Raw genomic sequence first — 27,863 nt, 5'->3', positions numbered from 1 at the left:
TTTAAATAAATTTTTAATAACGCTTTAAAACAATACTTTATATATATATATATTAATTATTTAAAAAAAAACCTAAAAAAAGTCTTAGAAATATTTAACTAAAGTATTAACCCGGCCTTTCGAAACATGTCGAAAGCTTCGAGCCACCCAGTAACCGGATCTCTCCTCTCCGCGAACCCGGCTTCGCCCATTTTAGCAAGCGAAAGCTGTCTATCAAAGGTCAGCCATGAGCCAACACTATCCAATTGCTTCCTGCCCGCACCCACGCCCCCTTTAATGGCCTTGTCTAGGCCGTGCTCTCCGAAAGCACTTTGGTGTCGCTCGACATACTCGCTCGGTAGCAAGTCGGCCTCTGACCTGGCCTCGGGCCCTGTGCCCACAAGCCCGAACCACGCTGCTAGATGCGGCCACAAGTCTCGCATTTTGGAGGGCGTATCCGAGTCCGCAATGTTGAACAGCCTTCCGTCGCCGCAGCGCTCTGGGTTCTGGCCGGCATAGATCGCGAAGCGGGCAATGTTGCTAGCGGAGACGGGGGAACAGAGTGATTCGTAGCCGGCACGAACACCAGGGAATGGCACCTCCACAGCTGCCGCCTCCCCTTGTCGGTGCTGTGTCTGCCCTGTGCACGGGGACCTATTCCGTGGTCGTAGGCGAACAGTGAGAGATACTGCGCCCAGTGAAGGGCAAGACTGAACTGGGAGCCGTTCGGGGTGAATCCGATCTTTGTTACAATTAGCCAGTATCCTGGAAACTTTCTTTTACAATATGCAGGGCCGGCTTACGATAGCATCGGGGCAAATCTCACACCACGTCCAGCTTTTGCCTTTGCAGGCGTCCGCCAACACTCTCCTGAACTGGGGATATGCCACCGTTTTCGCGTATTCTCCAGGCAAATTGTTCACCATATCTTCCGTGAGCGGCGCGGAGAATGTCCCACCGGGAATATATATGCCGTATCCCTGTTCACAATGTATATCAGCATGATACCTATATAGTGCAGGGTTATGGCAGGGGGGCTTACACGAGTGCCACCTGGGAACATGACAAATTTGAGATTCTGGCTGAGATGGGAGATTGCGTCGATCACATTCTCGAGCATCTTCTTGTTGACGGCGACTTCCTCCTCGAGATCGTGATCCACCGAGGTAAAGACTGAACAACATTGATGCCGTGGTTAGAACGTCATTCTCCGTCACACCACCAATCAATCCTCGTCCAAGCGGGGTCTCATCTCACCGAAATAGTAGACGTGCGTGATCTTATCCGCATTTGGGACCTGCTGCTTGAGCGTATCTGCAAGCGCGCCCGTCTCGCCCCGGAGATCGACCCCCGAGACGAGACGGAGATCCGGCCGGCCACCTTCGGGCTCCGACCAATGGGCCTCGGCGAGATCGATGGGGCGGTTCGTGACTGCGGTGACGCTCGCAAATGTGCCAGGAGTTGGGTAGGGGGCCAGCAGCTGGTCGACCACGGCCCAGCCAATGAGGCCGGATGCGCCAAAGACTAATGCGTGATCTTCCGACATTGTGTGTTGGCGGGATTTCAAGATGAGTGTATCGGTAAATTGAGTTGTTGTTTTTATCTCTAGCATCCTTTCACGGCCACCGTCACTCTTTTGTATTGCCGGGGCACTTGTACTAGTGGCGTCGTGCCAATGAGCCACGGTGAACCATTATGATTCATCCCGTAGCGGAGCAAGCGGTGAAAAAGCGGCCCCTAAACTAAACACAGCATAGGGCGTTATTCCCGTCAGAAAGATCACCAGAAAAACGCCAATGCTCTATTTCGTAGGCTTGAGGGAGCGCAGGTGGTGCTTAACTGCGTTCATAGAACTCTACGCCACACGTTGCGTTAAAGGGGAAGCTGAGAAGACTCCTAGGCAATTGGCGAAGCGAGCGGCAATAAATAAAAATCCTAGCTATGAATAAACTAGCAACTCTGGCAGCTCAAATTTGGGTCAGATACACCTGTAGATGCGGCGATAGCCGCCTAATCTGAGAGACGTTTCCTGGATATCCCCGACCAGGCCTCATAGGTTCACTATTGACCTAATGTAATCGCAGGACGCCTCGGTGAACTCAGCTCGCATTCGTTTCTCAGTCTCGTATTGGTCAGCTCGATCCTGCCACTCCTGACAAGCGAGCGCGAGACTGGTCTCCTCAGGAGCCACGAGGTCGATCCAGCCACTTGCGTCATTGGTGGACGCCGCGAGCTCCTGGTTTCCGAACCAAGCATAGGACTTGGCCAGGCCCTTCGGCTGCGATCGGATGCCCCGCTTGACCTGCTCGCTGCGCGCCAGCACGTGGCTCTTGATGGTACCCGCGATGCTCGGGGCACAGGCCCGCTGGAGAGCGCTGAAGATGAGGTCGTTGATCTGCGGCCGCAGCCGGCCCCGGGGTTGCCCAGGAACGCGAACGTGGCTTTGACGGACTGCCAAGGCGACAGCGGGTTGGCGGCCGCATGGACGGTACCCAGCGTCAGGACCAGGAGCTGCGCTTTCTCGACGTCCTGGATATGCCCCACGTGGTGCGAAGAGTTGAAAAAGTGGCTCGTGAGCGGCATCTGTGATAGCTCTTCTGCCGCCGGGAGTTTGGCGTCCGTCATCCAGTAGATCTCGCTGCAAAGGTCAAATTGAAGGGACATGGTGATTTCTTGGAGGACCTGTGATCAAATGCCGACGGTCAATAAAGTCGCCGAATCAGAATATACGCAGCTTCGCGGAAAGAGTACGTACCTTTCTGTTCAAGATAGGGAGTTGGTCAGCTCCAGCTTTCTCCGGGGGCGAAGTGAATTTCTCGAGTCCCTTCTCAGTCCCTTCTCGAGTCCCTCCTCGAGTCCCTCCTCGAGTCCTTTCTCGAGCCCTTCGAACAATGTATCCCACCCAATGCCATGGGCGTCCTCGTGGCATACCATATTCCAAAACATGCGAACCCTTCTGTTAAATGGGAGACAAGAGACCAGTAGGAATGCGTCGTGATCAGACACGCTCTCCGTCTGCCGGTAGCTACTGGGTGGCAAATCTTGAAATGGTACAGTCGTGGCTGTCATTTTGGCGGTCCTTGGAACGCCCTCCATGACCAGAAGTCGCCCTTTCTTTGGTGTCTCACCGCCGGATGTGGTGGGAACTGGCGCCACAATGAATCTTCTGAGCGGCAGGTTCTGTGCCAGCATCTTGACAGTCGTCCTGGTCCGGCGGTTCAGGGTAGACTCGAGACTTTCGAACGCGCTCAGGGGGGTTTGTGCAACTGGAAACTCACGCAGCACCTCCAGCGACACACGTGAACGTCGAAGATCAGTAGCGAGGGTGTTGGAATCCTGGATACTGACAGTGTGCTGGTCCGCCCTCAACCCGCGCGCAGGGAAGACAACTGTGTTGGTCCAGGATTGAAGGTCATTCAAAGCAGCTTCCGCCACGTTGGAAAAGTGCAGGGACGTTCCGCATTCTAGCAGCTTCGTCGCGGCTCGTGGATCAATGAAATCCCACGGCCTACTCAAGCCTAACCAGGGGTGGCGGTAATCATTGCAAAATATGATGATACTTTTGCCCGAGTACTGGCTCAAGACCGACTCCCCCGAGCCCCTGATGTTGTACGAGCCGTAGACGCTCAGGTTGAAGACATCTACCTCCATGCGCAGGCGATGCCTCACGAATCCCAGAGTCTGGCGAATGGCATAGTTGGGCGTGTCGCTGTTGACAACAAGAAGGTATCCCGGATTCTCCGTCCGTTGGTAGGGGCAGGAGATCTGAACCTCCATACGATGCTCCTGTACCGTTTGAATTAACCTCGTCTGCGGACCACTTAGATGAAGCTCAAGTCTCAGATCCCCGTCGACGAAGTCTTCAACGTTGTCGTTGATGGTGAACTCCTGGTCGATGGTTAAAGTCGACCCCGGCTGTATTTCGTCGATCCGATTAAAACCCTGGGAATCGTCTGTCAAAAGGAAACAAGCCTCTTCATTGGCCATTGTTTCGCTAAACACCGTTGCACAGGGCCTGTCAGTGTTGTATCCGTATGCTTTCCGGGAATTGTTGTGGAGCTAGTCCTCGTCAGCCGTCTGCTCCATGGTCACAGCGAGCGTCACGCAACTTACCAGCCATCTGAACCTGGCTCGATCTCCTTTCGCTACGCTTTGAAGGTAGATAGGTGCATCAAGCACCAGAGGGTAGCCTATACGGATTGGAGTCTGGCCACAGAAACCCGGGATCGGTCTGTTGAGACGCTCGTGGAACACTCCGACCAGCTGCACGCAGTCATTGACGTCCACCATCGAGCCCACTGGTTCACCATGGGCCTGATCCCTGATGAAAGCTCGCAGCAACCCCGATACCTCGACCTCTTGGCCCGGACGGATACCGAAGGGCAACTGTAGGGGCTCCGAAGACACCGGCTCGAGATATTGGGTGCCCTGGATCAAGACGTGGATGGATCGGGTGGCAGGGGAGGGCATGAGACCCGCATTCCGAACAACCAGGTTATGCACTAGTAGGTGCTCGCCCGGCTCATTGATGCCGTCTTGATTCTCATCGGTGATGTCGAATCGGACGACTTCAAGTTTGTAGACGCCCGGATACGTGCTCACGGTATCGTCTCCACGATTGACGTTGATACAAACCCTCCCATCAGGACCATTTCTGCCTGCGCTTAGGTACGTGGATGGTTGGTTTCCCCGGCGGCCACGCCTTCCAGGACGTCCTTCCGTCTTCGAATAAATGGGATAGGGACTGTTTGATTTGTCAGCAACAGGATGATCAAAGCCCTATCTGGAATGGGTTAACGGACTCGCAATGGGACTTGCCTCCCCGGCCACGTTGGCCACCTTCCCCAGGCGCTCCATGGGCACCGCTCTCCCCTCCGCTACCCCCCTTAACACTGAAATACAGCGGTGAGAGCAGATCGGTGTCGTCCTCGGCCACCGTAACATAGACATTGCCTGCTGAACCTCCATCTGCACCGTTTGAGCCAAAGCCAGCACTATGGAAGTTTCGTCAGTATACACTGTAGTAAGACATAATAAACAGGGAGGAATAGCCACTAGAACGGAGAGAAATAAACGGAATTAACGAAATAAGACTCGAAGTGTTGCATACGTACTCTCCTCCATTGCCACCATTCCCGCCGCGTCCAGCAAGACGATATCTGGTGGCATCACACCCACACCTGCCGGGACCACCATCTTGGCCATGCTCGCCACGGCCACCAGTACCGCCGTTGCCGCCATTGGCCCTGAGCAACAGTGTCTCGCCGCTGGCTATCGTCCAGAACTCCGTCTCACTTCCCCCAATGACGTGGACTACGGAGGGTTCGGCGTATGCCAACCGCACGGCTATTTCAGACCCAGGCGCGCCATCTGTCGGATCGCCAGCAGACCGTCCGCCCTTCCCATGCCGCTCGCGAGGGGCCTCGGGCTGTGTATTGATAAACTCGAGGGCGGATTGGCCGTCTCGTCCGCTGGCGTCGATGAGCTTCATTCCGGATGCAGCCATGGTTCCTTCACCCACAGTATCCATGTTCAATACTCGGAAGATGGAATCTGTCCTGTCGTTATTCTCAAGTACGAAGAAGGGTGTGGGGTGTATGCATTTTTATCCGAGGAACGCGGGCCGGTTGCAGTGGTGAAGAGACGGATTATGAGAAGCTTTTACTTTGTGTAGGTTAGGTATTAATACTTAAACTTCGGTCAACCATTATTTAGTTTTGGTTATACCTGGTTAAAACTGAGCAATCTTGCTCCGATAGGAGAAGCATGTAAGACAACCGACCTGCCTGAACACCATACCATGCATGGACTGACTGAAGCTTAACGCTTCCATCTACTAAAACGTCAAGAGCTACTTGTCTCACGTTGCTGCCCCTGAAGCCCAAAGTCTGGAGCAACTTAATCAACTGTCCATAAGCCTTCCTCACAGTTTCCAACCTTCCAGCAGGCAGCATTCTAGAATATTTCTCCGATCCTTGGTTCTGGCTAAGACGAGAAAATGCCCTACCGAGCAGCAGGAAACCCCTAGGCGGACCACACCATGCTACCTACCCGAACATACGAGGCGCCCACTGCTAGACCGGAAGATAATAACTCACTCAATAGTCAGCAACCCATACAAACACCCTCACATCCTCCTAGTGGACCGGTCGAGTCTATTACCCATGACCTTCTCTACTTCTTCACAGCCGCCGGGTTGCTCTATGGTCATGTGCCGCGTCGGCAACAAGGACAAGAAACGGATTCGGGTATGATTGATGCGCCGTCTTCCTATGACTACACTGCGCCAAACACCCGCCCGACACCGTCTAATTCAGGTCCAGCGGGCCTTGAAGCGACGCAGGAGCTTCCGCCCTACAGCGAACCACTAGCAGAGCTCCCGCCGTCCGCTTATACGCGCCAAGGGAACGGGGAAAGTGCACTCCCACCTTACAGAGAGTTTGCAACTGACAGCGCCTCATCTATCACACCGACCGGCTCCTGGCCTGCCGTTCCTCGAGCGGTTTTTGCCAATGAGACCCCGACCACTAGAGACAGCCCCATAGCTACTTCGACAACACCTCCACCACCACCACCACCTTCGAGTCTGGTTCTCCCCCTGTTCCGGTTCACGCAAAAACACATCAAGCCCGTCGCCGAGCGCTTTCATTTCGGACATTCCCTGCGCCAGCCGCTGTACTCCCTCGCCGCGCTGCCCTCGGTCCGCTGCCCCGCCGAGCCCAACGAGCTGCAGATCAGGCGCTGGCACCCGCTCACGAAGGTCTGGCACGCCGTCTGCGTGTCTGATATCGAGCCGGGCTTAAACATGGCCAGGCCAGGCAGCCGGAAGGTCTCGAGCTTATACTTGGAGACGGCTCCCGTGCGCAAGGTGCTTCGGGGCGAGCGAGAGCAAGGCTGTTAATGTACCAACCACACCAACCGACTGGCATCGGTTAATTGGTTAGTCATGACTAGCTGATTAGCTGATGTTTTCGGTTATTTAGGAGCCTATGGTTTAGTTGGTTAATAATTAGTTAATTAATATATATTATTTAATAATACTCTTTTAATATTAAGTTATTTATTTTACCTTTTAACATTATTATTATAATTATATAACGGTATATATTATTTTATTATACACTACTTTTATTATAATTAATAAAAATATTAAGTTAATTTTATAAATAATACCGGCTTTATATTAAAATTAAAGCATTAATGAGATTTTAATAATTATAATATTAAAAAAATAACGAGATATAATTAATAAATAATTAATTATAAAAAATAACCTTTTATATTTAATTAAATTAATTTATATAATAAAAAATCTAATATTATAAAAGAAAGCCGAGGGTATTTTAAACGTTATTAATATTAATATTTTATTAAATTTAATATATTTAAATCGAAAGGTTTAATCGGTTTATTATATTATTATATATATTTATTATAAGGGGCTCTATTATTATTAATCGATTCGCGGTTATTTATTATTAAAAATAATTAACGTTATTTATCGAGGTAAGTTTAAAAGCTATTAATAATTTATACGCGTTATTTATTTAAAACTAATTATAATATAAAGTTTACTATATTTAAGCTTTTATATTAATTAATTAATTTATTTCGTATTATTTCTCTCGTATTATAAATTTACTACTAACTCTCGCGTTAAATTCTTTCGATTAATATTTATTATTAAATTAAATAAAAAATATAAGCGACGTAATATATAAGCGTATTAATTAAATTTTAATAATACGCATTAAATTTTACTTATATAATACTAATATAAATTTAATATTTTATTAAATTAAAGTAATTAATAACTTCGATATTAGAAGAATTTAATTTTAATAAAATAAATTCGAATTTATTAAAGTAATAACTAATAATTTTTAAAAGTTTAAAAATAATTTACCGAGATTAATTAATTAACGCGTTATAAGAAAGTATATAAAATAATGTATACTTATTTTATTTTTAATAAATAATATATTATTAATAAAATAAATATATATAATTTTAAATAATAATTTTATAACGTATTAATTAATTAACCTCGGAGAATTATCTTTAAACTTATAAAAATTACCGGTTATTATTTTAATAAAAATATTAACGAAATTATAATTAAAGTTATTAATATAGTTATTACTTTAATTATATTTAAAACTTAATGATTAAAGCGTTATTAAATCTTTTATTAAATAATAATAATAGTATAGTTATATATTTAAAAAAGTGGTGAAAAATAATTAATAATTATTATAAATAATAATAATAAAACCGCATAATATGTTTAAAATTTTTATTATTATTATTAATTAAAGTAAGTAGTTTAATGAGTTACTTTTTATATATTAAAAAATAAATATATTAATTTTAATAACTTAATAAATTAAAGTAAAAAAGCTTTTTAATTTATTAAAAATAATTAAATATATTAATTAAAAACTTATTATATAATTAAACGTATTATTAAATTACGTTTTTATTTTAAATATATCTACGTTATATATTAATAAACTTAGGAACGAAAAAGTATATTAATTAAAAGTATTAAAATTAAGCTTATAATTTAACGATTTAGTTTTTTAATAAAAAATTATAAATTAACCGATATTAATTAATAAGCTTTAAATAAAATTACCGTAATTTTAAAAGTCTTTAAAAACTACTTTATTTAATTTAAAAATAATAATTAAACCCAGTAGTAATTATACGGCTTTAAAGAATCTTATAGTAATATTTACGATTATTTTAATAAATTTAAATATATTTCATCGAAATTAGAGTCTTTTAATACCGATGATATTAATTACTTTAATTTAATAAAATATTAAATCGATATTAATATTATATAAATAAAGTTTAACGCGTATTATTTAAATTTAATTAATACGTTTATATATTACGTCGCTTATATTTTTTATTTAACTTAATAATAAGTATTAATTAAAATAATATAGCGTAAAATTAATAATAAATTCGTAATATAAATTAATTAATATAAAGGCTTAAATACAATAAACTTTATATTATAATTAGTTTTAAATAATTAATACGTATAAATTATTAATAGCTTTTAAATTTACTTTAATAAATAACTTAAATTATTATTAAAAATAAATAATCACTAGTTAATTAATAATAATAAAGCGCTTTATAATAAATATATATAATAATATAATAAATTAATTAAATCGTTTAATTTAAATATATGAAATTTAATAAAATATTAATATTAATAACGTTTAAAATACCCTCGGTTTTTTTATAATATTAAATTTTCTTACTATATAAACTATATTAATTAAATATAAGAAATTATTTCTTATAATTATAAAAATCTTATTAACGCTTTAATTTTAATATAAGGCCGATATTATTTATAAAATTAATTTAATATTTTTATTAATTATAATAAAGAAAGTAAATAAAATAAATAACTTAATATTAAAAGAGTATTATTAAATAATATATATTAATTAACTAATTAATTAACTATTAAGTGACTAAACCGCACGCTTTTAAATAACTAAAAATATTAACCAACCAGCTAGTCACAACTAACTAATCAACCAATGCCAGTCGGTTAGTGTGGTTGGTACATTAACAGCCTTGTGCCAGCCAATCGTGACCAATGGAGAGACCCACGAGATCCTACTCTTCGAAGCATTCGAAAGAGTTCATGAGTTATTTCAACCTTTCAAACATCAAAATAACAATGCTACCATCCAACAATGGCTCGATGATGACTTCGGAATCTCCTTGGCATCACGTTTGCGCAACGATAGCAGTGACAACTGTTTTATGGTGGGGAGAACCGACCTGGAACTCCGTATACCCAGCGATATCATTTTTCCCAATGAGATACAGCGAAATTTCAACATCACACAAGCTTCTATTACAACCATTATAAATGGGATATTCAGTGGTGGATCCCCCAAAATATTTGACGCCCTTAACGATTCGACAAGCATTGCCATGTCGTTTGAGAACGCAGCACAGCTGATGTCTTACCAGCTACGTGAGCTCGACGGATACAATTCCTCTGGGTGGCTTTGAAATGGACTATATATACTTGGATACGCTGGCAGTTCATGATCTTCCCGATCGTGATATCCGTACTGAGCTCTGTATTCTCAGTAAATATCATCCTGGACTCCCGCGGCCACAATGTACAGACCATGAAAGCCAAGATGCTCGAGTCGATGCTTCATGGTCTTGATGAAGGAACCGGCGAGAAGCTGAGAAATAGCAAGGTGAAGGACAAAATGGAGAAACATGTCCTTGTAAGATTGACAGGTGGAAATGATGGGTTGCGACTTCGACAGTCTGGGGCGGATCATCATTATGACACCGAGTCTTCCTGAGTACTGTAGATAGTCTCGAGAAGTACTTTCTTCCAACCAGGGATGGTAACTTGCCTGGTCAGCCACAACCTAAACAAAGAGCCTGAGTTTCCGTCAAAAAACCTGTCAGGGTCCATGAAAATCTGTTCCAGGCTACGCTCAGTCCTTTATCCCACCCAAGGGGTGCTGCTGCTGCTGATTTCATGATGCCTGTCTTTCCCTTTATTCCAAGAAGCCTATTAAATAGTTTCTTATAGCTGCCTGGTCCACACACGTGGATCATCTGTCTCAAAAAAGCCACACTCCTTTCCAATTACCTTTAGTACTCCAGACAGATCTCGGCGTTTCCTTCAGGCCAGTGGAAATCAGAGAAACAGCTGTTTCTGCCACGGGTACAACAGAAGCTCCCGCCAGATTGGCCTGAGTTGCCCTGTCCCAAAAAATGCATAGCAAAGGCGAGGAGAATGCAGCGAGGTAACGAACTAGGCATCAGTAGGTGGGAAATGTCTAGTATATTATTAACTTCCTCCCCTGCCATCTCAACTCCTGTTTTCTTTTCCACATATACACCAACTTCAGCATACTTGACACAACAAACACAATACATACAAGAGACGGGTTTAACGCAATAGAAACAGCTTAAGTCGTCATGGCGGAGAACCACGCTGTGCGATGGGCGTTCTCTGCCGATCTACCCTCTTCTCCTCCCTCCGGAAACCACCCTGAAGCCTCTGATCCCCACAACCAGCCAACTACCTTCCGGGCTCCATCAACTGCTCCCTCGGAATCGGACGAGACACTTGCCGCAGTGGAAGATGATGTAGTACGTGAGCATGCCCTGCAGGACGTGGAGATGACCGCCGAGGAGGAGGCCCGCCAACTGGCTGACTGGCACGCCGATGGGTATAGATCAAATGCCCCACCGTCATCCCCGTTCACTTTGCAGGCCCTTGAAGAGATGGCTCAGGAGTTTGAAGACTATCGGACCGGGCGCAACAATTGCAGGCCGCAGTGGTTGGACGATCCGCACGACGGCGTACATGCCGAGGGGGACGATGCAGATGAGGACTTGGAGATGTTTAATATTGGTGTCGATGAAGAGGTAAGTAGGCTGCTAACTCAAGAGACAGCGAGTGTGTGCAGGAGGGACAAAGGGAGTCGCTGACCTAGGATACAGGTTTGGACATGCAAGCTTTGCGATTTTCCCTACCCGACTTTGTGGGATCTTTATGAGGTGCGTATCAACAGGTATAACGGATTCCACCAAATGTGGGTGGTATACTAACAAACAATAGCATGACATGGAATCTCATCCCCGCAAGGGCGAGGACCGGATGGAACCCCGAAGCATCGGCCTCGTTTTGATTTGGAATATGCGATACATCGATAGCGAACATAAAAGTTGCCAACAGACCATTGCTAAGATGCAACAAGCCAGTCGACGGGAACAGCTGGAGACATACGTAGACGTGGCTCGGCCCTGCATGCGCAGCATGTCCAAGTCCTTGATCGAATTACAATCCGACGACATTCAAAACATCACCAACACCCTATTCCAGTCCCAAGAGGCGGAGGCCCTCGTCACCTATTTCTCTGCTCAGAGCTACTACAGAGCCCACAAGTATGAGCTACACCTGCTGCGCGGCGATCTCGAGTATGCCGAGACCGAGACCGACGCCGATTTAAACACCGAGACCGACGCCGTTTCCGAGCCAGGCGGAGGCGAACCGTCCCAAGTAGCGCTCAGAGATGATATCGCAGAAGAGATCCGAGTCCCCATGCGCCCCTGGGACGACGCCACCGCCGACCCCGACGTGCAGGCGGCCCTGCACCACCTCCGGGCTGCGCACCAGGAGTGCCTAGACGAGATCGCCCGAAGCAACCAGGTGACGGACGAGGCGCAGGAGCTGCTGGAGAAGCTGAAGAAGTTCCGGGAGCGCCAAATGGCCCACGACGCGGACGGGGTCCGGGTACACATACACCACCACCACCAGATGAAAAGAAAAGAGGCATTCCGACAGGCGCCGTGGAGAAGAAGAGGAGGGTACGGGGACCCGTATCACCTGAAGCGAAGTCCTCTTCATCGCCGCCGCCACCGTCTTTGGCGGACTTGTACCCCCAGAGCGGTGTGGATGCACCGTGTCGGGACAATGCGGGTGGCCGATGCTGTCCAAGAGGCACCACCCACCCGTATTAGCAAATCGCTTCCGGTCGACTCGACTACGCCCCGTCTAGATGGCCAGGGGCAGGCTAATCGGGGTTTCTCGGGTCGTGGGTGGGGCGATGATTATTGATGTGGATTGATCGGGCGGAAGATACTTGATATGCGTTGTTTCATGGTCTGTCTCCACTCTCTGATAAGGGTACTAGAAGAGAAACTATCATCGGACTGGAAACGTATCCAGCAGTTATTTTTCATCGGGGTATGATACTAAGCGATGACCCTAGCTAGACTAAACTCGAGGGTATGTTTATACGTCATGGAGCAATGGACTTCTTAGTCAAGTGTATGTAGATTAGCAGACGACATTTGGCAATAGCAAGTGGTATGACATGATCATCATTGGCTCACACGAGAATTACTGGAGCTGGTCTTCATGAAAAGTTTATTTGATTCTGCAGTGATAGGGTCTCTCAGCTTGGAGCCACTATTGCTGGTCTTCTAGGACAAGTTCATCAAAGTCATCAAGGAGTTCGTTCATGTCCACGCCAGGCACATCTTCATCGCCCTCTTCTGTCTCCGCTATGCTCATCTCGTCTGCTGCCTGCTGCTTCTTCTTCTCCTTGTAAAGTTGCACACCATGACGGAACTCTTCATCCTCCTCGATATCACGCAAGAATTGCTCGAAATCGCGGTCCATACGTTCCTGATCGGCCTTCTTGGGCAACAGCTCGCCCTCGTCCTTCGCCATACGCTTGACCTTCCACTGTCGCTTGCGGTTGCGGCGGCGGTTGGGGTAGTGCTTCTTGACAATCATGACATCGGGGATCCTCGACGAGTACGTGTTGGACTGCTCGATAGCATCAAACTCGGGGTTGTTGAAGTTCGTGCCCGTGAGCATGTAGCCCAAACACGAGTCACCGGCATGGAGCATGTTGCCCATGTGTGTCCTGGCGAAGTAGACCTTATCATTGACGCCCAGATCCGAGGCTTTCGCCACCTGGACATCGGCCAAGATCCATTTGCCGTTGGTGGGGCCAGAGGGCTCGATGTCCATGACGATGAACTCGACCATGTCAGGGGCTTCGGCCAGCGTGCCGAATGGGGCTCTCCAGTAGGTGGGGGCACTGATGTCGGCCGTTTGCAGGGTGTTGGGGTCCATGACGTTGATGGAGGTACCGACACGATAACACAGGGCCAGGGGTGAGATGTTACCGATCTGCTTGGCCAGCTTGATGGGCAGGGCCACCAAGTCATCTTTGCAGATGGGGATCAATTCCACGGAAAAGGTGAATTTGTAGGACTTCGCGCCCGTGTGGGAATCTTGGGAGATGAGTTCCTGCGACTTCTTGGATCGTACGGGAACGACCGAGTTGAGGAAGTCGACAAACTTCTCGGCGCCATTTCGGGCTGAGAAGAAGAAGTCGATACCGTCCTTGGCTTCTTTGATGTTGATGGTGTCTCGGTGAGCGCCGTGCTTGAGAATCAGCTGCTCCAAGTACAGGAATGTCCGCTTGTGGAGAACCTTCTGCCGCACCTGGACGCAGGCTCGCCAGACGTTGGCTGTGTATGACTTTGCGCATTCGGGGCACTGCTGCCAGGCGACCACATAAACAACCTCGAAGGACTGTTGCAGTATGACGCCATCCGACACGGAATCTTGGATGGTCAACTTGATCTTGATACGGCGGGAATGCGGTTCTGTCCAGATGAAACTAGCGTCTATTATTCGGACTTTGTGCAGACCTCTGAGCTTCTTGAGACACAGCGACAGGAGTTCGCGGGACTCTGGCTGGGCGGATATCCAGGAAGAAGGGGGAGCAACCAGCGGTCGCAGTCTCTGCAGAAATGGACGGTGGCTTCACGCTGGACGCCGGCGGAAACGTCGATATTGGTTTTGATGCAGTCGTAGCAAAGGGCATTTGTGCTGTTCTGGCCGTCGATGGGGGCAGCGCATTCGCAACAGAAGATCCTGCATCCGAGAAAAGAGAGGCATGTCAGTTGGGGACCCTCACGGATTTGGGCGATTGGAGAAGTGATGGATTGGATTAACCTACGTCGCACTACCGGTCGCGGGCCCCTCGTTGGAGGGCGCGATGGAGATGGGCGTATCAATGTCCATGGAAGACGACATTTTGAGGAATACGTCTTCGTAATGAACGGGTTACTAGGTACTGCAGGAGGCAGGAATGGGTTGAATTGAAGATGAGTTGGGATTATCGTCGCCCACTCCTCGAAATGCTTTGCACCGGATTATGCAGCGGCGCCTGATTCTGGATTTATGGCGGGGAAACGTCACTTTCGCATTTCGAAAATTATTTGCCCCTCGATTCGATAAGGCGGATAAGTGAGAAGGACTTGACGAGTTGTGGGGTCGGTGGGGGGAGTCATCGCGCTCTGCCACGCCCTGCCACATCTTATCGCCGTTGGTGTGGCTTGAACGCCAGCAGGCCACAGGCGGGCTTCGGGGTGCTGAGCTGCTGGTCAAAGTACCTGGACTGAGCAGGAAAAAAACAGAGTACTTCTCAATTGCGCACTAAACACATGACCCGCTTTAAATCCCCATGCGACCCCTGCCCGAATCCACATCCCCTAAGCGCCCGCGCCAAAAGATACCTGGGTACCTAACCCAGCCATCTCTGAAAACGTGCAGTCGCATTCAAGTCCAGTTTTCCTGGCTCTCTCTGGGATGTAGCAAGCAATCTCAGGGCGTTGGGCGTGTCAGGATCCCAGCCTCCAGCATTATTGGACTGGTTGGGTTCCTACTCGCTGCAGGATGGGGGACCTGAGGGAGAGCTCGAGTCCAGACGTGAAGAGATCTTGCGCGACTCGATGCGGAGACTGCCAGTACACGCAGTCCGAAGATGCCGGCAAAATACCCACATCTTGTCTTGCATCTCGCCTCGCAGATCGATCTTCAGTTTTGCTAGGCTTCGAAACCCAGATCTCTATCATCTTGCAGGCCGTCCCGAGCAGCACCACAATCTTATGGCAGTTGATGGGTTCCAGCGCTGGTTGGTTGTTTCCTCGGTAAGTTGGATTGCACGCCCCCGTCCCGTCTCCTCGACGCCACGCTCGTATACCGTGTTTGGCCCGTATCTTCCGTATACGCAGTATCTCGCCAGCCTTGATTCCAAATCTGCCAGCCTGCCTCGGACCTGCAGCCCTGGCGATTCAGAAGTCCTATCTCAATCTGGTGCCCAGTCACCCGACTACCCCGCAGCGGGCATCGTGGTCGTGGTTGCATCGAGTCAGAACCGGCAATTCTCTCAAGTGGAGATTGTCTAAATCGACCACACCGCATGCCGCACATCGCCTTGCTTCTGGACTTCCCGCCTCAAAACTTCTGAGCGCTGGACAGCCCCGGTCAAGCAATCGCTTGCTCGTGAGATGTGTTACGAGTTCCCGCTGCTAAGCCTCTGCTGACCCATCTCGTCCAATGTCAACTACGCCCATCTGCGACACGATCATGGTGGGGTTCATGCCGCAAACACGGCTCGGAAGAAGGGTGCCTTGCTCTGTAAAAGCCGCACCCGCTCTTACATGGAGCCCTCTCACATACATCGGCGGGCTCTCGGTAAGTTCACAGCACTAGATGCGGAGGTGGTAAGATCCGGCTGGAAGATGATGTAGTATTGGCTGCCACCTGTATGAGCTTAGCTGCATGCTGTGTTTGCTAAACATGCCGCCCATTTGTGCGCTTGCAGGTGAATCGCTATCCTTCTTTAACGCCGGCAACTCGGATGAGGGGGGGATGTTTCTCCTTCCTTTCCTGGACACCTTCCCTTCCTGGAGCCACTATATATGTAATGCCTCCCCGTCCCATAAAGACCCTGTCGTGATGTCTTTGTTTCGATGTTGTGTTGCTATCTTCAAGGCACAAGTCAGTCCTGGGTATCTTGCCAGCCGTAGCCACAGTAATCGCCATGATACCACAGCTCGCAACCCTTGCAGGGCTCCTTTGGCTCTCTCTAGCTCAGAGTACCCCGGCGCCGGTGGTAGACCTCGAATACTCGCAGTACCAAGGTTACTATGATCCTGGCTTCGACCTGAACATCTATAAGGGGTAATAACTGTTTTCATCTGAATAAATCCGAGATGGGAAACGAAACGATTCAAGCAGAGGCTGATCCAGTGGTAGCATTCGTTATGCTGCGCCTCCCATTGGAAAGCTGAGATGGCAACGCCCCCAGGCACCAGTTGCGAATCGATCCGAGGTGATTCAGGCTACAGAGAACCCTCCCCAGTGCCCTCAAACACGTTCTCGAGCCAGCGGACCAGGGTGAGTAAATATGCACAGCCCTGTTGTATTGTATTTCTGTGCTCACCATCCATCAAAGGCCGCCACTCAGCACCGAGGATTGTCTCTTTCTGAGCCTGTACGCCCCAGCGCATGCAACAAACCTACCCGTGCTCGTATGGATACGTGAGTTCGAGCCCGTTCCTTTACAACAGTATTTATCCTCGTGTGCCCAGCTAACGGACCCTATTCGGGGGCGAAGACGGCGGTGGCTACGGGCTGGGCAGTGTCGGGGAATTCGACTTTAGACAGCAGCTTCCGGTAAACAGCAACGCGTACATCACGATCGGTATCCAGTACCGCCTGGGCGCATTCGGGTTCCTGTCCTCGGGTGAGGTGGCTCATCAAGGCGTGCCTAACGCCGCCATTCACGACATGCGATTTGCTCTGCAATGGGTCCAGAAGTACGTCCACCTATTCGGAGGTGACCCATCTCGGGTCACCATTGCTGGAGAGTCAGCCGGTGGTAGGTTTTTGTTCTGGATACTCTGCATTTTTGGAGGGTTTAATCGGTCAATTAACATCCTGGTGTCTAGGTGGAGCTGTGATGCTTCTTGCAATGGCAGAGAGCGGCAGCGACAAGCCACTGTTCAACCGTGTGATTGCGTCGAGCCCTTACTTACCCACACAATGGTCAGTAATTATCGGGTATAGACTGTGGGCTGTTTCTTGGCTCGCTCAATTACTTACAGTTTTACCAGGGAATACTCGGATACGCGACCATCTGAGTCTTACTATCGGTTTGCCCAGGAGGTGGGATGTCTCACCGACGAGATTGCCGCGAACGGGTCCGTCTTTGACTGTCTCGTATCCCAAGACTCCGCAACGCTCCAAACAGCCAGCGACGCCGTGAGCGCCTCCGGGCGCTACGGCCAATGGGCCTTCACCCCCGTCACCGACAACACGCTAGTCAAGGAGCGCCCCTCCGTGCAGCTGCTCTCCGGCGACGTCGGCGGCACGCAGGTGCTGACCTCGAACAACCTGAACGAGGGCGCCGTCTTCACGCCCCAGAGCATAAAGGCAGAGCAGGCCTTCCGGGGCTTCCTGCTGGAGAACTACCCGCTCCTGACCGCCGAGAACGTGACCGCCATCCTCGAGCTGTACGGCCTGCCCGCGGGCGCGACGGGCGTCCTCGCCGACTCGAATGGCCGGACGCCGCCCTTCTCCACGACCAACTCCGAGTGGGGCGCGGGTTGGCAGCAGGTCGCCAACAACTTCTACGCCGAGGCCACGTTCGTGTGCCCCTCGTACTGGCTCGCCGACGCGTACACGAAGAAGACAAAGGCAGGCAGTAAGGCCAAGAGCGCGGCGTGGCGCTACCAGTACTCGGTGAACCCGGCCTCGCACGGCAACGACGTCCAGCCCGTCTTCAACGTCCCGTCGCCGGCGGTGGAGGACATGCCGCGCGCGTTCCTCGACGGGCTGCAGCACGCGTGGGGCAACTTCATCGTGCATGGGGTGCCTGGCCTGGGTCCCGTTGTTCCCTCCGGGTCCGAGGAGACCACCGCCGCTGATGGCGCTGCCGCTGCCACTATCCCGAATGGGGGCGCGTGGCCACAGTGGGTCGGTAAGGAGGGCCAGGATAATTACATGTTGAACTTCAACCTGACCGGTGGCGTCCCGGTGCCTATGCAGAACCAACTAGACGGTGCCAATATCACGACGTACTCCTATGTGGATGGGAATGGAACGGGTCCGCCGTTGGAGGCACTCTTCGAAGTTGTGGAGGGATCGACTTGGGAGGGTGGCCGGGGGAGGAGATGCCAGTTGCTGGCTGATTTGGGGCCATACATGATGGCATAGTAATTGTAATGAGAAGGGCAGTTCTAGCAAGAAACATGTCAAACAGGGGAAGCAAGCCACTCATCCAATTATGCTGTGGTTTTTGATGTTTGCTCTCCTTGCAAAAAATTTACTAAATACTAAATGTCCGGATTCGCTGTAAGGGCTATGTAGTGTTATTGCCGAGTCCGTACACAGTACTCGACTATAATCGCTGTCGTACCCATGAGCTTATGCATGATTGCCTCGCCTGTTTAGTCCATAACAAGGATGACTTGTGGCGTTGCTGGGGGGACTTCCTTTCACTCCAAATACTGTATTCCCCCCTCGTACCCTGAAGTATGAAAGATACGACTTGCAGTGAGGATTATATGATCTGGTAGAAAATTTACGTTTACGAAACAAGCAAAACCTCGTGGCTCGTTCAATCTTGTGGGCGCAAACGCTGGCTAGGGGCGAGATCGAAATCACTGTGTAAGTGAACTGGACTGAGCCAAAAATTCAAGAACTCTACACAGAAAGAGTATATACCCAGATAGGCTCGAGGTTTTTAATATTGGGTTGTTTAGTCCAGATGGAGTTACCCAAAACCAAGCCAAACCATAATGCAGCATTGCCATCTCCGAAAGAACCATGGAAGGTATATAACAATGCCCATTGACACAATTATGTTTTCATCTGACTACTCACACAGACCATCCCAAGTAACAAACACCCTACCACGTCAAACACATCTTGTTCAAGGAAAATATGACCAAACCTACCTACAAAATGGACTCCATCCGAGAACTCATGCAACCCACTAGGACTTCGAGTCCAGACTCGGTCTACGCGGAAGACAAACCGCAATGGACACACGAAGAATATGTACCCATCAAAAAGAATGAAGAAAGAATACCTTCTTCTCATGGGTCGCAGAAAGACAAGCAACACTCCCTCCTCACCACGGCCCTAAACAAGGCCAACGCGGATCCCAGTCCGCAAGAGTGGCTTACCCTGGCCTCGGAGAACGCCCGTATCCTGTCGCCGCAGACGCGACAGCTCATCGAGAGCTTCGCCTCGCTCCAGACGGCCCTGAGCGCCGTCTCGTCCCTATCGAGCCGTCGCCACAGCCGCTCCTCGTCATCATCCTCTGCATCCTCCGCATGCTCCTCCGCATCCACATCGTCATCAGCCGGATTCCTTGGTCTCCATGACGTGGTGGAGGAGCAAGAGCGCGGGCTGCAGCGCCTCTGCGACTCGCTCATCCGCGAGACCGACGAGGAAGTGGAAGAGGCGATTCTGGAACGGTCACGGCGGGACCTGGCGAAGAAGAAGCTGAAGGAGGACGAGGCGAAGGGGATCCAGATCATGCGTCAGTCGCTCGGTCTACCACCAGTCAACTGTACAACCAGCGGCGGCAGACCGATGGAACTGGGGAGGAGCCAAAGTACCATCGCGGTGCAGACGGAACGGGCAAAGACGCTAAACCAGGAGAATTGGCGAAAGACCTGGTGATGGACAAACTACACGAGCACAATCGTGCTGTGAAGTTGGCGAGGCACGCAGCTGTGCCTGGAAGTCAAAATCCCTGTATGCTATTGGCCAAGGTTAGAGGATCGGGAAAGCATAATGTGTGGTCGGCGGAGGGGGAGGGGAGACCAAATTATGTAATGCCAAGTCGTCCCCCTTTGACGACTGGTTCACAACCAGCCATAACCACAGCCATTTGCACATTGCCGAAGCAAACTGTGCCGCAAGAATGTAACCTAAGTTAAACTTTTAAATAAAACCCCGCATGCGAATACCCAATTCCTTTCCTGTCTTTCCTTCAACTTTTTAGAATCCGGAGAAGCACCTTCTTCGCCTGAAGGCAGCCGCATGGCAATGGAGACTACTCTATATGACTGGTTATTATTGTGACAATTCCCTACACCACCTGCAACACCAAGGCCAAGCAAGTATTGCGATGCTTGACTACCCCAGCCGGGATGATCATCGAACTTTCAGGCCTGTTTTGGCTGATCACAATTCGATACTGATAATCGTTCACTACTCTAATTCTATCTGACCGGAATCCTATACCAACTCCCTTCAAGCAAACCTCAAAACCGATTCAAGTCACTGACCATGATGGCCTCTCTCTCAGATACTACTGCTACTTGGGCAAGGGCGACATAAGCAAGAGTGATCAACTGCACGACCGAAATCATTGGCTTTCTAAAGAGCTCAGTATTTCACCGATAATAGGCAAGACCTCGATGGTACTGGTTCATGGCTTAGTGAGGCCTGATGGATGAAAACCGATATAGAGTGAAATGTTCCTTCAATGTAGCATCTACAGAATCCGTGATGACAGCCACCAAAATATAAATATACACCCCATAAGTACTATTGCATAAGCTGCCCGCGTGCCATTTGGGGAACGAGTTTAGTGATATCGGGGTGTCGCGATGCGGTTGACATAAGGATATCGCTCAAGAAAACGAATATGGTGGTTGCAATATGGGGTGTGTGCGATGCGCTAGCGACAATGGTTGGTAGTCTTTGTTCCGCTCAAATACAGTCCTATATATGGCCTTGCAAAGGAAACTACTGTCACATACGACCATATCCTGCTGAATACTAGGGATCCCGTCCGCTCTCCCATATATAAGCAGCAGAGAGCCGAATTAGTACTAGGGTCGGTGACGACCTGGGAATCCTCGGTGTTGTATGTTTTTGCTTTTTTGCCCGCCACAAACACTGTTCAAACCATCGTCAGAAGCTGCTGAAAACACGTACATACAGTATGAATCTAACTAAGTAGGTTCGTACCAGCCCATTTGCTCAGGTTAGTTTTTGCAGTGTGCGTTGAATTAGGATTGGTCCCACGGGGTTGAGTTGTGCTGTCGCATTTAAGGGTGGGCGTGTTCTTCTAGCGGATTGCCAAGCGGCCAACTGAATATCCCGTAGCGAGTTACATACTCCGTATTTGTCATTCTATGCCACCATCATGCAAGGTCGAGATGGCTTCTTTCTCCACGAGATCTAACTCAAATGCAAATGTGACAAATGGTCCCATTGGCTCAGATGCACACTGGGAGCGCATGCGGAGCGGATGAGTCCGCACTCTGCTCAATCTTGTTTCCTACTGGTTCCGCAAACTTGGTTGCTGATCTCAATTCAACTTGGCGCCCCCACCAACTGTCACATTTTCGATCCAGCTGCTTGGGTACAGCAGACACAGTGACATCCCCGTGAGATCCTCCGGTCGGAAGTCTCTCAATTTAGCAGAACTAGCTTCCATCCCCATGCTTATGATCGTGTTAAAGACATCAATTTCTGGTTCAAGCACCTTGCGGGAGAATATGAATCGTTGGTGACTGACTTGCTAATCGCCGAAATGCTCAGCGGAATGCAAGCTGCCCCGCCCACTAAACCGCGGCTTGTGCCTCTCCCGGCGCACCGGGTCTAGCGTGGTGATTCCGGGGGCGCCTACTATCTATCCGGGCCAGGTTACTGACGATCTTTTATCCTTTTTACTCATGAAAAAGTCGAGTTTGCGGAATGCCGGCCAAGGCCACGACAGTTTATCTAGATAGTGCGAACGTATGGGAACGGGGGGGAAATGAGCCAATGGACAGAGGAATCATTACCAATCTTCGGGCCGTAGAGTTCTATGTACATAGCTACTGACTTCATATAATGAAAGTGTTCCCGCCTCTAGTAATATTCCCGTAGGCCCGACGTGTTGCTACCTGTTTTTGTCATATTCCTGTTTACAGCCTGACCCAACAGTTCGTGCCCCAATCATCATCGCCATGCAACTTCATAGTCTTTGCGGTCTGGTGGGCTTGGGCGCCCTGCTCCCATGGTGTGGGAGCAGTACGAAACCAATGGACCATCAACGGCAAGCAGCCCCGGCCGGAGATAGTGAGAGCAGCAAGGAGCCATTGGGCCACGAATGGCAAACAGCCCAGGCCGGAGATAGTAAGTTTTGCCTCAAAACACATCTTTCATACTGTCCTCAACGAGCTAATACTGACGTTATCTTTCTTCACTACCTAGGCCGGAGCCCGTGTCCCATGCTCAACTCGCTGGCAAACCACGGCTTCCTCCCTCGCGACGGTCACGACATCACCTACCAGAACGCCACGTCCGCCCTGCAGGACGCCCTGAACTTCGACCCCGCGCCCTTCGTCGGCCAGATCCACGGCGTCATGAAGGTGTCCTCGACCGGCAGCAACGGCACTTTCAACCTCGTCGACCTGAACCAGAAGCCGTTCGAGCACGACGCTTCGCTGTCGCGCGCCGAGGCCTCCTCTGGCGACGCGCTGCACTTCGACCCGAAAGTGTGGGCCCAGACGGCCGGCCACTTTGGCGACACGGGCGTCGTCAGCATCGAGGCGGCCGCCGAAGCCCGCGCCGATCGCATCGCGACCGCGAGGAGGACCGACCCCGACTTCAACCTCACCGAGTCCCAGACGACGACGACTTATGCGGAGAGCGGCCTGTACTTGATTGTCTTTGGAGACAAGACCAATGGGAACGCGAGGACGGACTGGGTTAAGAGCATGTTTGGTAGGTGGATATGGTAATGCCCCGACTTGATGCCGTATGATAGATGACTGACTTGATTGCAGAACAAGAGAGATTGCCGTATAACCAGGGATGGAGTAGGCCCCAGGAACTCATCTCGGCAGCGGATGTGGGGGCCATGACCCAGAAGATCGAGGCCGTTCCTGTCGAAGGGTAGTGGATCGGATAACAAGGATATCTGTTGAAGCGGTTTCGCATGTATTCAAGATGTAGCGTCAAGGCAGTTGTAAATTAGGGGGGTATCAATCGTTCTATGCTATTAAAGCAACATGCTCATCACTCTTTGCGTCTTCTCGGGTAGTTTGTCCTCCCTCTTCTTGGCCATGGCTGACTGCTCAAACGTGCGCCTGACCTTGGTCTCGGCCGGAGGGCCAGGTGCTGGGTCTTTCTTGTCGGCCGTTTCCTTCTTCGCCTTGGCGGCCGCCTTGGTCTGCTTGGTGTCCTGAATCTTGGCCTTCTCGACATTGCGGACGAACTCCTTGTTCTCCTTGTTGGTGCGGCTGATCTCGGCCCGCATCCTGCTCGCGCGCTCGGCGGCCTCGGCCGAGATCTGCTCCGTCAGGTTGTGCCACTTGAAGCCCTTGAGGTAGAGCAGGTTCCAGATGTCGTCGCGGTAGTAGGTGCCCTTCTTGCCGCCGATGGTCCGGGCGTTGAGCAGGTCCACGGCCGCCTTGGCGTCCTTCTTGTTGAGGAACTCGACCCAGCCGTCGGTGAAGGACCGCTTCTTGTTGCCGCCGTTGCGCACTCGGCGCGAATGCGCCAGGGGGTCTTCGGGGGACAAGAAGATGCGGTTGATCTTGCCGTACGGCTCCAGCAGCGAGCGCAGCTTCTGCGGCTTCATGAATGGCGGGATGCGTGAGAGGTAGACCACGCCGGACTTTTTGATGGCCTTTTCCGTGGCTACCAGGTTCTTCTTGGTCAAAGGTTTCGAGAGACCCGGAAGTTCGCCTGACAGACTGTCATCATCCATCTCATCGTCACTGCCTACTTCCTTCGGCTCATCGTCGTCTGAACCAGATGGCGCGTTTTTGCGTTGCCGTGTCTTGGCCGCCTTGGACTTGCCCTTGCCCTTCACGACATCTTGCACATCCTCATCCTGGCTGCCAATGTCGTCTCCATCGTCGTCAGACAGTTGAGAATCATCCACCTTCCTCCGCTTTGCGCTGCGGCTTTCTCCCTTCTGAAGTTCCTCTTCGGATTCGTATCCACCAATGTCTTCCTCGCTTTCATCCGCGTCAAGGAACGCGTTCCTCTTTTGAGGGGCCATTCTAGTTGTATCTTTTGACCGATTGTTCCAGAACTGATGAATGAATATCAGAACCAAAATTGAACAGAGACTCCCTCAGCTAGGCAAGGGCTGAACTTTTGATACCGACTGAAGTGATAATGGAGTCGAATTGAATTGAGAAAAAAAGGTTGTAGTGGAGACAGCTGGTAGAAATTTAGTGGATCGGACATCCCTTGAAGTGTCGAAGCTTATCGGGGCGAGTTATCGATATCAATATCGGGACCGTGCAGCGACCAGCAGCGATAGCGTTGTCCTTATCGTTATCGGCCGTTAGCGGGCTATGTCATTGCCCCTCCAGCCTCCAATGACCGCGGGGTTTATGTCACTTGAATCATGAACTGCCACTGATAGATAACATCCAGTGCTAGGCTGGCCGATATCACTCCGATAACTTGCTTTATCCTCTGATCATCCACAACAATCGTCTCGCTCATCTCTTCGATTTCAACTTGTTTGAGACCCAAAACCGATTGTAATTCATGCCATATCGCGAAGTGAACCCAATCCATTCCCATTGCCTTTCATCTTCCACCTTTTGAGACAGCTCCTCCATCACAGACGCGCCACCATGTCGGTCGAGGTCATCACCACCATCTCGCCTACCACCAATGAGCCCATCATCACTCGCAATGGTCTCAGCGATTCCGAGATCCAGGAGTTGCCCCAAGTTTCTGCCAAGGCATTTGCGTCATGGCGGAAGACCTCGCTCGCAGAACGTCAAGCCATCGTCAAGAAAGCCTTGAAGCTGCTCAGCGACAAGAAGGATGAGTTGGCCCAGGAAATCACCGTACAGATGGGAAGGCCCATCAAGTACACCGGCGTCGAGGTCACTACTGCCATCAAGCGTGGTGACTACCTAGTCAAAGTCAGCGAGGATGTCCTGAAGGATACCAAAGGTGAGGCTGAGAAGGGCTTCAAGCGTTTCATCCGCAAGACACCCGTGGGGCCCGTTCTCATCCTCTTCCCATGGAATGTAAGTCACCTCGCTGGCCTCATCAGACTTTGCTGTCATTCTAACCGTACCATCAGTACCCATATCTCACCCTGGTGAATTCGCTGATCCCGGCCCTGTTGTCTGGCAACACTGTCATTCTGAAGCCCTCCCCGCAAACCCCAACTATTGCTGAGCAGGTCGCCAAGGCCTTTACTGAAGCCGGCCTCCCTTCTGGTGTCTTGCAGTACTTCCACTGTGGCTCGCCGACGATGATCGAGTCAATCGTCAGAAACCCCAGCATCGCTCATATCTGCTTCACCGGCTCCGTTCCCGGCGGTCTAGCAGTGCAGAAGGCTGCCTCGGATCGTCTCGTCAATGTCGGCTTGGAACTCGGTGGTAAGGACCCTGCCTATGTTCGGGGGGATGTCGATCTAGCCTGGGCTGCTGATGAGATTGTCGATGGCTCTATCTTCAACTCCGGCCAGAGCTGCTGCGCTATCGAGCGAGTTTATGTCGATGAGAAGATCTATGATGACTTCATCAAGGCTGCGCAGAAAGTTCTCGAGGGGTACAAGGTCGGAGATCCCTTGGATTCTGAAACACAGATCGGCCCGGTCGTCTCGAAACAGTCGAAGGAAACCATCGCTGCCCACATCAAGGACGCTCTCGAGAAAGGCGCCAAAGACGAGACTCCGGATAACGCCACCTTCAAGGAGTTGCCGCCCAAGGGCAACTTCGTCAAGCCCACATTGCTTGTTGGCGTTGACCACAGCATGCGAGTCATGACTGAAGAGACATTCGGTCCCGTTATCGCGGTCATGAAGGTAAAGTCGGACGAGGAGGCCATCAAGCTCATGAACGATAGCGAGTTCGGATTGACTGCCAGCATATGGACAAAGGATACCGAGAAGGGCTACGAGCTTGCCGAACAAGTTGAAGCCGGAACCGTGTTTGTCAACCGCGCTGACTTCCCGAGCCCAGTAAGTCAACCAGACAAACTCCTGACGCCCTGATGGATTATTACAAGTGATTAGCCGCTGACAACTTCAATAGGATTTGGCCTGGACAGGATTGAAGAACTCGGGCAAAGGAGTTACCTTGAGCAGGTTTGGGTTTGACCAATTCGTGCAGCTGAAGAGCTTCCACCTGAAGGATTACCCCAAATGACTAGACCCGAAGCCCCAGTCGGTTGTCTCTCGCCTTTAGAGACGCCAGCAGCTCTCGCAAGGCCTCTGCCAACGGATCCAGGGGGGTAATTACGATACCAGCCATTGGATGCAACGACTTTGGCAGCATATGTGTTCGAGCGTGGTTAAGCTGGAAGTCATTTGGGCCTAGCTTGTTCTCTCCCTCTGTGGGAGGGATCGGTGGGTACTGCAATACCGCCTGGGAGCTCCAGCACTGGGGCATATCAGGCTCTGTAAATAACTGTCGATTGATCAATTACAATCGTTGCAATTCATATTAGGCGCCCAACAGAACAGTGTGCTCTGCGCAACTTCAGTTACAACCACAGTCTCTCTCTCTCACTCTCTCACTCCCATACCCACACCCACACACACACACACACACACAAGATGGCATTCCCCATCACAATTCATCTCCAAGGGGCCATTGACGCCATCATCGCTTGCTTCGGCAAGAAAAGGAGAAGAAGGAGGAGGAGGAGGGCCCTGCCCAACTGGGCATCCCTCTCCAGGTTTTCGGGGTTGCAGATGGCACCACCACCATCGTAAGCAAATCTCCTACTTTTCTCCTGCAATTCTTGGGCGGCTTGATTGGAATTCGAACCACGATCAATGTCGAATGCAGTTCAGTCTAACATATTCTTACGCAGTCCGCAACCGCCTCAGCCGCCGCCAACGGTCGAAAGACCAACCTGCCGCCCCTGGAGGGCATGGACGCCGAGGAGTAAGTCTGCTGGAAGATGACCAAGCCATGTAAATATTACTAACGTCGTATTTTCAGAACCACCACCATCACGAACGCGGTCGTGGTTTACCGGACCCTTCCTGCCTCGGGCTCGTAAGTTTTACGCATTTATTTCTACCCCCGCCCCCCCCGATATTTCCAATCCCATGGGAATACAACATAAAAGGTTCTTTTTACTAACTATGGTATTTTTTCACTAGGTCACCCGAGGCGGAGGTCATCACCCACGTGCGGGTGACCCTCCCGATCGGCCGACACTAGTCGCCGTCCCGGTACGATCCCGGTCCCCTTCCCTTCCCCTCCTCTGACCCGCATTCGGGGAAGCCAAGTCTTTCGGCGTTGTTTTTGTTTGTTTTTGCTCTCGTTGTTGCGGTTGGCCCGGCGTTTCTGGCCGTTAGGTTTTTCAAGATGGAACAAGACCTTTGGCCACGAGGCCATAAAGGCAGGAATTGATTTTCGGGGGCGTGTTTGATGAAATTGTTTTTTGTGTTTCTGAATTTCATTTGTGCTTGACTGAAGTTAATTCTTGATCATATTCACCCAGTGGTTATTTGAAACCTTACTCCAAGGTAAGATGGATGAGA

At 49.9% G+C, this 27,863-nt stretch overlaps 12 protein-coding genes across 12 annotated transcripts; 6 read left to right on the top strand and 6 right to left on the bottom strand.

Moving 5' to 3' along the window:
- Positions 1-98: 98 nt before the first annotated feature.
- Positions 99-1,525, bottom strand: PG994_013598 (uncharacterized protein; the record flags this gene model as incomplete). The annotated part of the gene is given in 5 exon segments (XM_066865007.1): positions 99-619; positions 634-721; positions 783-959; positions 1,022-1,152; positions 1,237-1,525. 5 exon segments carry the CDS (start codon positions 1,523-1,525, stop codon positions 99-101), a joined length of 1,206 nt encoding a protein of 401 aa, XP_066709968.1.
- Positions 1,526-2,029: 504 nt separating this feature from the next.
- PG994_013597 (uncharacterized protein) lies at positions 2,030-2,643 on the bottom strand (the record flags this gene model as incomplete). The annotated part of the gene is made up of 2 exons (XM_066865006.1): positions 2,030-2,354; positions 2,432-2,643. 2 exons carry the CDS (start codon positions 2,641-2,643, stop codon positions 2,030-2,032), a joined length of 537 nt encoding a protein of 178 aa, XP_066709967.1.
- Positions 2,644-2,742: 99 nt separating this feature from the next.
- PG994_013596 (uncharacterized protein) lies at positions 2,743-3,966 on the bottom strand (the record flags this gene model as incomplete). Its single annotated transcript, XM_066865005.1, has 1 exon — positions 2,743-3,966. One exon carries the CDS (start codon positions 3,964-3,966, stop codon positions 2,743-2,745), a length of 1,224 nt encoding a protein of 407 aa, XP_066709966.1.
- A 72-nt stretch (positions 3,967-4,038) lies between these two features.
- Positions 4,039-5,485, bottom strand: PG994_013595 (uncharacterized protein; the record flags this gene model as incomplete). Its single annotated transcript, XM_066865004.1, has 3 exons — positions 4,039-4,615; positions 4,782-4,973; positions 5,094-5,485. The coding sequence occupies 3 exons, from the start codon at positions 5,483-5,485 to the stop codon at positions 4,039-4,041; spliced, it is 1,161 nt and encodes a 386-aa protein (XP_066709965.1).
- Positions 5,486-6,019: 534 nt separating this feature from the next.
- Positions 6,020-6,765, top strand: PG994_013594 (uncharacterized protein; the record flags this gene model as incomplete). The annotated part of the gene is made up of 2 exons (XM_066865003.1): positions 6,020-6,363; positions 6,525-6,765. 2 exons carry the CDS (start codon positions 6,020-6,022, stop codon positions 6,763-6,765), a joined length of 585 nt encoding a protein of 194 aa, XP_066709964.1.
- Positions 6,766-10,971: 4,206 nt separating this feature from the next.
- Positions 10,972-12,616, top strand: PG994_013593 (uncharacterized protein; the record flags this gene model as incomplete). The annotated part of the gene is made up of 2 exons (XM_066865002.1): positions 10,972-11,424; positions 11,645-12,616. 2 exons carry the CDS (start codon positions 10,972-10,974, stop codon positions 12,614-12,616), a joined length of 1,425 nt encoding a protein of 474 aa, XP_066709963.1.
- A 354-nt stretch (positions 12,617-12,970) lies between these two features.
- Positions 12,971-14,617, bottom strand: PG994_013592 (NMD3 family-domain-containing protein; the record flags this gene model as incomplete). Its single annotated transcript, XM_066865001.1, has 3 exons — positions 12,971-14,323; positions 14,368-14,455; positions 14,541-14,617. The coding sequence occupies 3 exons, from the start codon at positions 14,615-14,617 to the stop codon at positions 12,971-12,973; spliced, it is 1,518 nt and encodes a 505-aa protein (XP_066709962.1).
- Positions 14,618-16,409: 1,792 nt separating this feature from the next.
- PG994_013591 (carboxylesterase) lies at positions 16,410-18,586 on the top strand (the record flags this gene model as incomplete). Its single annotated transcript, XM_066865000.1, has 6 exons — positions 16,410-16,549; positions 16,625-16,765; positions 16,824-16,909; positions 16,986-17,249; positions 17,320-17,416; positions 17,485-18,586. The coding sequence occupies 6 exons, from the start codon at positions 16,410-16,412 to the stop codon at positions 18,584-18,586; spliced, it is 1,830 nt and encodes a 609-aa protein (XP_066709961.1).
- Positions 18,587-19,336: 750 nt separating this feature from the next.
- On the top strand, positions 19,337-20,062 carry PG994_013590 (uncharacterized protein; the record flags this gene model as incomplete). Its single annotated transcript, XM_066864999.1, has 1 exon — positions 19,337-20,062. One exon carries the CDS (start codon positions 19,337-19,339, stop codon positions 20,060-20,062), a length of 726 nt encoding a protein of 241 aa, XP_066709960.1.
- A 2,285-nt stretch (positions 20,063-22,347) lies between these two features.
- On the top strand, positions 22,348-23,282 carry PG994_013589 (sterigmatocystin biosynthesis peroxidase stcC; the record flags this gene model as incomplete). Its single annotated transcript, XM_066864998.1, has 3 exons — positions 22,348-22,516; positions 22,595-23,107; positions 23,170-23,282. 3 exons carry the CDS (start codon positions 22,348-22,350, stop codon positions 23,280-23,282), a joined length of 795 nt encoding a protein of 264 aa, XP_066709959.1.
- Positions 23,283-23,384: 102 nt separating this feature from the next.
- On the bottom strand, positions 23,385-24,392 carry PG994_013588 (Pre-rRNA-processing protein ESF2; the record flags this gene model as incomplete). The annotated part of the gene is made up of 1 exon (XM_066864997.1): positions 23,385-24,392. The coding sequence occupies one exon, from the start codon at positions 24,390-24,392 to the stop codon at positions 23,385-23,387; it is 1,008 nt and encodes a 335-aa protein (XP_066709958.1).
- A 589-nt stretch (positions 24,393-24,981) lies between these two features.
- Positions 24,982-26,514, top strand: PG994_013587 (aldehyde dehydrogenase; the record flags this gene model as incomplete). The annotated part of the gene is made up of 3 exons (XM_066864996.1): positions 24,982-25,386; positions 25,443-26,327; positions 26,401-26,514. The coding sequence occupies 3 exons, from the start codon at positions 24,982-24,984 to the stop codon at positions 26,512-26,514; spliced, it is 1,404 nt and encodes a 467-aa protein (XP_066709957.1).
- Between the last annotated feature and the right edge of the window lie 1,349 nt (positions 26,515-27,863).

Source organism: Apiospora phragmitis (genome assembly GCF_038363925.1).
Source record: "Apiospora phragmitis strain CBS 135458 chromosome Unknown utg000011l:1.0-3236445.0:1.0-3240683.0, whole genome shotgun sequence".
Lineage (NCBI taxonomy): Eukaryota > Fungi > Ascomycota > Sordariomycetes > Amphisphaeriales > Apiosporaceae > Apiospora > Apiospora phragmitis.
This window is presented reverse-complemented; position numbering and strand designations above follow the sequence as displayed.